The following is an 11,732-nucleotide window of genomic DNA, read 5'->3' on the forward strand; positions in this document are numbered from 1 at the left end:
TTGCACAGCACAGAATTACAGACTGATTTTCGTTGGAAAGGACCTCTGGAGGTTTCTGACCCAAACCCCACTTTAAGCAGGTTCAATCACAAATTTAAACCGAACCTCACAGCTAAATCAGGTGGCTCAGTGCTTCCCCAGTTGAATTTTGAGTTCCTCTGGGGTTATACTGGAGAAAACAACCTCTTCATGCCCCATGCTTGATCACCCTCATGGCTAATAGCAATCTTATAATATTTAACTAGAGTTCTCCCCAGCTGCAGCTCCTGCCTGCTGCCCCTTGCTCTGATGCCCAGCACCACCAGGAGCAGCTCAGCTCCATCTTTCTGGCATATTCCTGTTCCCAGGCTCGGTGCAGGGCGGCCGCCTCCGCCGGCTGCACTGTGGCGCAGGGAGCGTTGGCAGGTTGCAACGGGGAGAAGATTTCCGTGAGCACAAGGGCAAAGGGTGGCTGGGTTGCAAGCGGCGGTGGCGGCAGCGGCGGCAGCGAGTTTCTTGGCCACTTTCCTGCCTCTGCGTGGGGTCAGGGGGCCTGCGGCCGTGCTGTGCTGTCCTGAGGGGCTGCACCGTTGGCCTGAGTGCCCCAGGTGGGAACGGCTGCGGGGGTTCATGGGATTGGGGTGAGAGGGGGTCTCTCCCGCCGGCGGCGGCTCGGTGGGATTTGCATGAATCTGGCGGATTTAGCTCTACACTGAGTTAAATCTACACGGAGTTAAATCGTGCCCTCAGTTTAACCGCTTTGAGCAAAATCAGCCTGCTCTAAACCCCCAGTAGTTTCCCTTTATATATTTATTATATTTGTTTATTTATTTAAATTTTAAAACTCCAGCTTTTGCAAATAGCCTGTAGGGGACATGACGTACTTGCGCGGCGACTTCCGCGCTGTCAGGGCTTTTGCTGGGGCTGGGAAGTGTCTCCGGGGCAGAGTGGGAAGGACGCAGGGAAAGCGGGACGAGGAGGCTCCAGCCACCTCCACACAGATCTCGGGCAGTGTTTCCACCACCCACAAAACACTGCGTGCCCTCTGCTGGCTCTGTCCACTCGAGCTCCCCATGGTGTGAGGTTTTTTCAGTGGAAGAGGTGTTTTCTTCCCTGAGGAACTCTGTCTGTCCACATGGGGATTTTGAGGGGGAGTCTGCTTGGGATGCAGGGCTGTTCCCAGTGAGGGGGATGCTCTGGGGCCCTGGCAGTGACTGCAGTGCCTCCCCAGCACCCATGGAGTATGTCAGCACCCGGGGAGGCGTAGGGGCTGTCGACTTTGAGGGAGCCCTTTTCTCCGGCTACGCACCCGATGGGGGCCTCTTCATGCCCCAGCGCATCCCCTCGCTGGACGGGGACACCCTGCGGAGGTGGAGCTGCCTTTCCTACAGCGAGCTGGTGAAGGAGCTGTGCTCCCTTTTCATCACAGCCGAGCTGGTCCCGCGGAACACGCTCAATGGTGAGCCTCGACCACATGGGCAGCTGCTCGCAGGGATGTGCACGAGGATTTTGGGGTGTTCAGATGCATCTGCCTGCCTTTGCCCCATTCTCTTGACAGCCCCCAGGGGATGGAGCCTGCTGCCTCATTACTTGCTCCTCTCTGTACCCTCTTCTCCTCTGTCACCTTGCTGGGACTTGTTACCTTCTGCAAAATGTGTTCCCTGGGTGCAAACAGGGAGTGTGGTGACTGCAATAGTGATGGCTGATGCTGTGGTCCTGCTCACTGCTCCAGACCTGACCTCCACCAGGGCTTTCTGCTGCTCCATGCTCTCATTGAGATCCAATTTTTAATGTTTTTAACATTTAACAGCTATCACTTCCACCAGAGGGCAGCTACAACCTCTGTCTCAATAGCACGTTATTATAAAAATTGGGTTTACTGTATTTTATAAACACAGTTTTCTCTGATTGTGTCTGGTGTTCCCTGGCGTTACTTGCCATAGAGCTATCAAACACAATGAAGCTTGGCTGGTTTAGTCTTAATAACTAAGAATAACTTGTTGGATATCTGTTACATCTTGAGCAACTGAGTCTTTGGTTGTGCAGAAAGCTTCCCAGGAGCATGAAGAGCAGAGATGCAGGAAGCCATGGGTCAGAAAAATACTCCTCTACCCAACCTAACAGCCCCTTTAACCATTTTCCCTCTAGACCTGATTGACAGGGCCTTCAGCAGGTTCAGACACAAGGACGTCGTCCATCTGTCCAGGCTGAAAGATGGGCTGAATGTTTTGGAGCTCTGGCATGGGGTTACTTATGCATTTAAGGATCTGTCCCTGTCCTGCACAGGGCAGTTTTTACAGTACTTCTTGGAGAAAAAGCAGAAGCACGTCACTATTTTGGTGGGTGAGTATGCCTCTTTGTTGGGGGTAGAATTTCTGGGCAGGTCTTTACCTTGACAGCCATCATCCCGTGGCCCTCCCCATAGATGCCCTGGGGTGGTATTGCCTTGTGGGTGGCTGGTGAGTGATCTCTGGGCAATGCTAGGGTGGCTGCTCTGGCCAAAAACATCTCATGGAGCATCTCTGCATCTTTTTCTTAAAGTGCAGCCATGCAGGTTTGACTGGTGCTTCAATTTTTTGCTTTTCTTTGTTCTCCCTCACTGAAACAGGGACTTCTGGGGACACAGGGAGCTCAGCCATAGAGAGCGTGAGAGGGCAGAAGAATGTGGACATCTTTGTTCTGCTGCCCAAGGGGTTCTGCACCCAGATACAGGAACTTCAGATGACCACCGTCATTGAAGACAACGTCCACGTCTTTGCTGGTTGGCATTACTGTTGGAGTGTCCACTTTCTGGCCCTGTTGTGTCAAAACTGTGACCCTAGAGGTGTCAGGGCATTGCTGCTTTAGCAGCTGCAACCTGTCGGGTCATTGCCATCATGGTCACTGTGCCCAGACATCTGGCTAACAGAAGCCTGTAGCAGATGTCCCCAGTTTCATGACCAAGTGGCTTATGGCTTCCTTTTCTCCTGGCCACAGATCAAAGTTTTCTCTATGCAAGTGGTTGGTGTTTAGCTGCACTGAATTCATCACCAATTCGTGGCACTAAAAGGATCGTGAGTCTCCCGTTTGCTCTGTCCCCTCACCTTCATGGGTGGTCCGTCCCCTACCGCTGTGCCGTCCCCATGGTTAGGAATCACCACAGGGTGCTTGAGCTGTCCCATGGACTCCTCTGCTCAGCCAGGTCTCACCTTGGCATCTCATAGGGGATGCAGGCGTTTGCCTTCCTGGCAAATATATACTTGGTATAAGCAAGAGCCCAGAGTGCAGTGTCTGCAGAAACCACCCAGCATCCATGTGGTGCTGCTCAACCCCCCACTCGTACAGCCCCTGAGGCAGAGGGGCAGCTTGGGACACTCTTGGCCACAGCAAACCCCAGGGCTTGAGACTGGTCCTATTTCTGAGGAGAAATACCTTCAGCCTGATGCACTGATGTGGCAGATCTAATCTTTCCTTTCTCCTTTTGACAGCTCATGGGAACAGCGATGAAATCGATGAGCCGATCAAGGAACTGTTTGCTGATGTCGATTTTGCCAGAAAATATAATTTGATGAGCTTGAATTCGGTCAATTGGTCTAGGATTATGGTGCAGATTGCTCACCACTTCTATGCTTACTTTCGGTGCGCCCCATCGCTGGATACCACCCCGCTGCCAGTGGTGGAAATTGTTGTGCCAACAGGAGGAGGAGGAAATATCACAGGTGAAGGGCAAAAAGATAGGTTAGATAAGGAAGAGAGAGAGTGCTGTGACCTATGGACTAAAAGCACTTCGCAGATACTGACTATTGCTATTTATTAAAACACCCACTCTCTGGCAGGATTTCTTCAGAACCACTTATATTTTATTACTCATGTATGGTTATTACTCATTCAGGTGTCACTGATGATTTGCAAGGTGCAGAAAATCCCAAACCACCCTTTGATGATGACTGTAGCTATCTTGAGGATGGGCACATTAGAGGAGGACAGAATGTGTTTGATCCAGAAAAGAGGGAAAATACTGTGGCTCTGATTTCCTAAGTGAGACATTAGCAGAGGTGTGGAGTCCCTCACGGTCCTACTCTGGTTTGCAGTCATGAGAACTACTCTTAATTGCATAATCTGGCCTTCTAAATGTGAGTCCTTGATTGCCTCAATCCCAAAATAGGTGTACAACTGTCTTATGAAAGCAGTAAAGGATTTGATGCACTCAACTGCATTCACTGTACTTCTAGGCTGCCCATCTGAGGAGGCATTATAAGCTGCAAGAGCCCAAAAGCTCCATCTCTCTTGCTTGAATGGCAGCTGCCTGACCTCTCATTCTCTTGCCCATCCATCTTCAAACGTGGAGATGCCCAAGGGTCAGTGCTTGATGGCAGATGGAGCATTGCATCCCTGGATTTTATGATCTGGTGCTCTACCAATACACAAAAGACAGTTATCTCAGAGTCCATTAGGGAATGGCGTTTGGGTCTGCTTCTGAACTATATGTTAAATCAATTTGTACAGTGACTTCTTTAATAAATCTCCTTTGAATGTTTCTTCATCAAGCATGCATGTATTTTTTTTCCCTTTTTTTTTCTAGCTGGCTGTATTGCCCAGAAAATGGGTCTCCCGATTCGACTTGTTGCCGTGGTTAACAGCAATGACATCATTCATAGGACTGTTCAGCATGGAGATTTCTCACTGTCAGAGAGTGTGAAGGCTACATTAGCATCAGCCATGGATATTCAGGTATGTAATGAATTGGCCAAAATGGGAAAATACCAAATATTATATATATCATTCTTTTTCCTTGCACACTGTTCTACCTGGTTTATGAGAGCATAATTCTGCCACTGGCAATGCCTCTCGGTGATGCATTAAGAGATGTGAATCATACTGAGCATTTATGCTGCAGACTGGTGAGCTGAGATAGATCAAACACTTTCCTCCTCACTTTTCAGGGCTTGACTTTGTAATCTTCATTGTTAAACGCTGGGTTTCTGGGGTTTCGTTATGTGCAAGGTTAGCAAGAGAGGGACGTTTTCTCAAAATGTGACATTTTTAGAAAATTATAAATCCCATCATGTCTCAAGGGCTTTGTTGATGCTTCTGAGAGGCTCCACCAAGAGCAAGAGAAAAGACCAGGAAGAAGGTAGGGAAGCCCAGAAGAAATGCCTCATCTGTGGCCATCTGCAGCTTGCGCAGAGCAAAACAAGTCTCAGCAGGCAGGTAAAGGCCTCAGAAATGAAAAGTCGTGGACGTACAGAAACAAGCACCTGGAAGCAAATTCCTCCCTTTTCTTACCTACCCTGTGATCCACAGGGATTGGATCTGCTTCCAAACAAGTGACTAAAGTCTGAAACACTTGGTGTTGTATCACTGTGGCCTTAAGCTACCTGAATTTTCCAAAAACTGTTCAAACACACTGGGAGGACCTGGAAGCCTGGAGGAACTGCCATATTTTGCAGTCAATAAGTCATTATGCCCCTATCACCAGCCTGATGTGGTCTGCAGGTTGACTTTCCTCCCAAGGCATGAATTTGTGGGGCTCCTCAGAGCTCAAAGGGAAGCTGGGCTCTTCTCTTGGCCCGTGTCCCTTCAGTACCACTGGTCTGCTGAGGCACCTGAGCATGTGCCAGACTTTGGGATCATGGGAGAAGACAGCCAGGTGAGGTGATGTCCAGAGATTCCTGAGGAGCTGGATGGGTGTATCCCTCTGCACATCCCTCTCCACAGATGCATGGAACATCATCATTCAGCTCACATCTGGAGCACCCATGCAAATAGTTCCATAGCTCAACAGATCATTCATGCTGGAGGGGAATTTAGGAGGTCTCTAGTCAGAACCTGCTCAAAGCAGGGTCAGCCCTGAGGTCAGACCAGGTTGCTCAGTGCTCTATCCATTTGGGTGTTGGAAACCTTCAAGGGTGTGGAGTGCACAACCTCTTTAGGTTTCCTCTTCTGCAGACTAAGCTAGAGCAGAGAAAACTTTCTGGTTAGACAATAACCAAAGAATTGAAGGTGGAGCAGAGGGTCTAGTGTGCATGAGCCTTGTAAGGAGCAATCCCAGGAGAATCACAGCAGATGCTGTGTCTTTGCAGCACCTAAGACCGACTGGGGGCTGTTCTCTCGCCCTGAGGTTGGGAAGCACCACACAGCTCAGGTCCACATGCAAAATCTTTCCTTGGGAACAATCCTCAGAATGAGCTATCCTCAAAACTGGGCCAACAGTGTTCTCCTGGACAACTCTAGTGGCGTGGGACAAAACCAGACCAGAGAGCTGGCTCATGACTTAAACAGAAAGGCCTGTGCCTGCACCAGTGTCCTGGCCCAGTTCAACTTACTGGTGTCAATGTAGTGGAAACCGTAAGGCTGGTATGAATGGAGAGTGAAGGTCTGGATGTGGGAGCAGCAGAAGGAAGGGCAGGAGAAGGGGTGTCAGGAGGATGATGCTGGAGGCACCTCCAGTAGCAGGTCATCAAAGTCCAGGCACCCTGACACGTAGCATCTCAGGACAGCCAGGCTGGGAAGCAGAGGACAGCCTAAAACAGGGGACAGCCTGAAGCAAAGGGCAGGCTACACCCAGACTAGACTGAAGATTACAGGCTGGAGGTTTTAGGAGATGATGGTGGGCAGATGAAGAACAGGACTGGGGCCCGTAAGCCACCCAGATAAGGACACAAAAGGCTGAGTAAGTGCTGATGACTCACCGAGGCAGGAGAGGATGGAGAGACAAAAGGTCATGGGCACTGTCAGCTGCTAAAAGGTAAATAAAGACCTCATCCAAAATCAGCACTTGAACCCAGGAGATGTGATGAGAACTCAGTAGTTGGTGCCCTTGTCCCGTCTGTCCCTAAGCGTATTTTGGCCAAACCACCTGCATGAATGCTTCTTGGTGCTTGTGAGCATGCAGGAATGAGACAGTGAGCAGGGAAATTGGTTTGGGACCATCCTGTACGGTCTTGCACTGAGCTTTGCTGCAGTGTTGCAACACCGATTGCTACACAGCCATACAGGCCAGTCAGGCCCTATATGTGCCTTGTGTGTTCATGAAGATTATCGGTCAGCCCTGCAGGGAGCTGGGTGTCTCATTAAGTCACGCGGGAGCTGGGTGACTCACAGCAGCATCTGCAACACTGAGTAAACAGCTGGATATTCCTGGTTCTCAAACACAGAGTGTGTTATTAGCCTGGGTTCCTCAAGGTGATTGTACAGATGTGGTCACGCTGTTGATTTATCAGTCGTCCCTTTATTAGTTGTTTTTTTTTTTTAATCTGATGGTCACTGCCAGACTGCTCTGACAGGTCAGAGGTCTGAAAGGCATTGTGTTCCCAAAGAGTTGTCTTGGGATGTAGGTATGCAGGGGGAAGACACAAAGCCCACCCCAGCTTCCACCAAGAAAAACGCGGCGGTAGGACCTCAACCCTAATTAGACATCAGAGAATCCACACAGGTGCTCTCCCCCTGAGACAGATGCTCAAATTTCCGCTGCTCACCTATTGCCTCGGAATCCCAGGAGCCTTACAATGTGGAGAGGATCCTCTGGCTGCTCTCGGGCTCCAACAGCCACCTGACGAAAACACTGATGGAGCAATTCAGCGTGTCGAAAAGCCTTAAGCTGCCGGAGGATTTGCACAGAAAGGTCAGTTCCTTACACACACAGCACTGTGTGTGTACGTGGGTAAGGAGATTTACCGCTACCACTTGTTTTCAACTCATTTTCAGAATGAAAAAAATCATAGGGCAGTGTTTCCAACTGAAAATGCAGGCTTGAGGCCAGAGCAGAAGTTTTATATCAATGCGTGTGTATGGACATGTTAAAAACTCCTTTTTAATTAAGTTTTTTTGAAACAAACCTCCTTCTTTTTGCAAAACTAATTAAAAAGGCCTACACTTATTTAAGGAGGATATGAAACCAGCCTGTCCTTGGCCACTCCATTAGCCATTAGCCCTGCACCGAGGCATCGTGCGGCAGGTGCTGGCACAAATTGAGCATGGCATTTGGGAGGGTGTCCGCTGGATTCAGGGCTGCAGTTTGGCCTCAGTGTTGCAGTAAATGGGAGCATGAACACAAAGCAGAGAGAAATACGAGAGAAAACCCAACGTTTGAGTTGCGAGGCTCTTTGGGCCAGATGCGAAGTCCCACCTCTCCCCGTCCAACATGCGCTGAGCATCCTTTGCCGGGTGCCTGCTCCTGCTTGCGCAGCAGCAAAATAAATACTAAAACCCTGCATTATTAAAAGAAAGAAGAGTTATTACGCTGAGGTGGGTTTTACAAGCCCTCAGAAACTCCCTCAGAGCATGCAAATAGCAGTGTGGTGCTGAGTCTCGGCTCCTCTCCACCCACGCTCCCCAGCACCTGGGGATGGAAACCCCTCACTCGCACCCTGGCCCTGCAGCCGTTTCCAGCAGTGCCTCATCCCCCCGCTGCAGCAGCAACCCCTTTTCCTTCAGTCCCTGGGGAACCCCCTACTCCAGCCTCCCTATTTCGGACTTCTTTGCTGAGTGCCTGTGGCACAAGCCCAGCTGCGAACGAGTCGGGTGGTGATACCCTGCGTGAACCTCCCCGTTTCCCTGGGGGCTGCAGCTCTCCGAGACCCTACGCTCGTGCTCGGCCTCTGACGACGACATCGTGCGAGCCATGAAGCGCTGCTGGGAGGAAAACCAGTACCTGCTGTGCCCCCACTCCGCCGTGGCTGCTCACTACCACTACTTGCAGCAAGACAGGTAAGGACAGCCATGGTCAGGAGCATCAGGGACTACAGCATCACTTCTCCCTTTGCTCCTGCAGCATCTCCAGCTCAGGATTCCTTTACATCAGAAGTTTTCTTACTTTTCTTTCCTTTTCAGCATGCCCCGGTGTTGCTTAGCTCCAGCCTCTGCAGCCAAATTTCAGGACGCCCTGCTCCAAGCCGGCCTGGCTCCCCAGCTCCCCCCTGAAATCACTGCCTTAACAGAGATGGAGACCAGGTCCACTCTCCTGGAGCGGGGACAGGACTGGGCACAGGTGCTCCGGGAGCGGATTGAAGCCACGGCACAGCAGCGGAGGACAGCCGGGCGGGGAGCTGTGCAGACCTGAGCTACCGGCGCACAGCTGGCCGATGCCACTCAGGGCTCATTTTCCATTCCCAGGAGAGCCCTGTGTTATGCTGGGAGAGGAGCCTACGCTCTCCATGCAATGAATTGTTAACAAGAACACGCTTCACCATTGAATTATATAGATTATCCCATAACATTTTCAGTAAAGAGCTCTGCAATTGTATCCCCTTTTTCCTAGTAATTTGTAAAACCTGACTGAAACTCTCAATAAACCCACCTATTCCATCATTACTAGCTATTACGGAAAGCTCCCTTAGCACTACCCACAGTTGCCAGCTTTCTGAGCATTATCCAGCGATTCTGGCCCCATGCTGGAATGTTCAGCCCTGCGATCCCAGTTCACCTGAGATGCTCAACGGGAAACACATGCAGGGCTGGAGTGGATCCACTTTACCGATCCTTGTAATTTAAGCAGTGCCAGGTATCATTCCCAGGCATCAAAACTTGCTCAGTGATAGTGTTAAATAGCAGATGTTTTCCCTGGACATGCTTATCTTAAGGAGCTCCTTTCCAGTACCATATCTCACAGCTTTTGGTCCTAGTCCTGCTGCAGACTATTCTCGGGCAACTTCCACTGAAACAAATAGGAAATGGGAAATTCCCTTTATCTTCTGCCTGAAACTACAGGTCTTTCAATACCACGTTCCCATCATATACATATAAATATATAAATACCTTGTGTGGGAGCTGCCTCCACAAGTCATGCATCTGGCAGGAATCTCTTGTGCCTAAAAAGGGGGGAAAAAAAAGGAGGAATAATTACACCAGGGGAGAAAAATCCCCCTTTGCCATCAAAAAAAATTCCCCCTTTGACATCAAAGGAAGTCCCGTAATGGGAGGATTAATTTGAAGGTTTAGTGGCATTTAGCGGGGTAAAAGTAAATTCTGTGAAGTGAATCAGCATGAGATGTTGCAGAATGTGCGGGAAGAGTGGGAAGCTTTCCCTGGGCTTCAAGCTGCCTTGCTGGCACCTGGGCAGCCTTTTCCTCGGCTCCCCCCAGCGCAGTCAACCCCGCACTGCCTCCTTCCATCCCACCGAAACCCTGCAGGAGAGGAGAGACCCAAGACTGCCCCATCCCAATTAATGGGGGTGAGGGAAACAGCTTAGTTGAAAACGATGCAAAAAACCCACAGCACTTGGATGCTGGATGTTTTTAATGCTAATGTCTCTACTAGTTGCATGGATCGAGCAGTTGGGAGGAAAATGGCGGTGGGGTCCAGGAAAAGTCTGATGCTTCATGAGGCTGTCATTCACCCCTCTTTAAGAGCTAAACCAGCCATGAAAATACCTCTTATTTAGGCAGCAATGCAGCCTCGTCCTCAGGAATAACCTTGCCCCATAGGATGGCTTTGCACTGGGGGGGTGGTGCAGCAAGTCACTGGCGGTGCTGATGAGAAACCCCCTGACCCCATTTGACCCCCACGATCGGCTGCCCCTTTTGTTGATGCACACGTTATACTCGTTGGACTCCACTGCCTTTAATAGCTACTTCCCCAAATCTTGTGGTTCTCAGCCAGGGACGGCTGCCCAGTTATAATTTAGCTCTTAATCATAGCTTAAGACACCTCGCGAGAGGGGAGAGGCCTGAATTCACACCCGGCTCTGCATCCAAGCAAGAGGTTGCAAATCTGGAATCCAGCTTGCTGTCTGGCACCAGGGCAGGAGGTGGGGGTGGGAGGGTGAGGGGCCAGATCCAGACCACTGACTGGGGAGTACCAGGATGGACAGGGTGAGGGGCTCTGGGCTTGCAGCCCACCAAAGCCCTAGTGTGTTTTGCGAGCAGAAAGCACGGCGAATACATCCCACGCTCCCATCCCAGTGCCCCGAAGCAGTAGGATGGGTAAGGGGTCCAGCCTTGCTGCAGACAATGCCCGTGCAGAGTGAAAAGGGGTTTAATTCTCAACCATCCCTGAGGATAATCCTATGCGGTGAGGGTGCTGCTTCTCTCTCAGTCCAAATCAGATGGTTTTTGGGCAGGACACTACAAAACCTCTCTCTGGAATTTCCGGGGCAGAAGAACAGCAGGAAAAGCCTGTTTCACGCCTGGAGATGAGGCAGAGGGAGCACAGCCAGGCTCAGCATGCAGGGTGGCTGCGCTCCCGCAGAGGGCAATGCGTGGCCACATGTGGCAGCCCGGGGTGCCCAGGATGCAGGGGTGAACCTGGCCTGGTGGGCATGCTGAATCCCACTGCCTGCTCCAGGCCCATGCCATCCCTGGCCGGTCCCACACCTCGAGCTCCCACTTCAGTCCCAAAATGGATGCTCAGGGCTCTGCTTGCTCCTCCTCAGGTCTCCAGTTGAGAGGGAAGGTCAGCTTTGTTTGATGGAAATATGGAAAATGGAGGGAGGAAAGTCATGCAGAAAGGTGACAGCTCCTCACCTGACACTTTGATGGGTGGCTGTGGGCTCTGGCAGCTTGACATGCTCCCGGGGTTAACGATGTATTAGTACTGCACCTTCCAGAGCTGATCACAAATCCAGGCCAGACTTGTGAAATGATTAATCTCATACATCAACTGCTCATGCTTTTCTCCAGCAAAAATTCCAATTTCAGGTCCCTCACCCCAAGCAGATCTGACCCACGTGATCCAGCAGACAATGATGGCTGTGAGCCAGTGGTCATCCTCTGCGGGGACCCCATGACACCCTTCACATGGCTGGGATGTGTTCCTATGTGCCTCAAGGAGAAAAT

General features: G+C 50.7%; 1 protein-coding gene across 1 annotated transcript; it reads left to right on the forward strand.

Annotated features, from left to right (window-relative positions):
- The first annotated feature begins 1,170 nt into the window (after positions 1-1,170).
- On the forward strand, positions 1,171-9,019 carry THNSL2 (threonine synthase like 2). Its single transcript, XM_009958024.2, has 8 exons — positions 1,171-1,438; positions 2,128-2,322; positions 2,588-2,740; positions 3,447-3,677; positions 4,541-4,689; positions 7,457-7,582; positions 8,528-8,667; positions 8,791-9,019. Exons 1-8 carry the CDS (start codon positions 1,171-1,173, stop codon positions 9,017-9,019), a joined length of 1,491 nt encoding a protein of 496 aa, XP_009956326.2.
- The last annotated feature ends 2,713 nt before the right edge of the window (positions 9,020-11,732 follow it).

Source organism: Leptosomus discolor, chromosome 4, assembly GCF_034619465.1.
Source record: "Leptosomus discolor isolate bLepDis1 chromosome 4, bLepDis1.hap2, whole genome shotgun sequence".
Classification (NCBI taxonomy): Eukaryota; Metazoa; Chordata; class Aves; order Leptosomiformes; family Leptosomidae; genus Leptosomus; species Leptosomus discolor.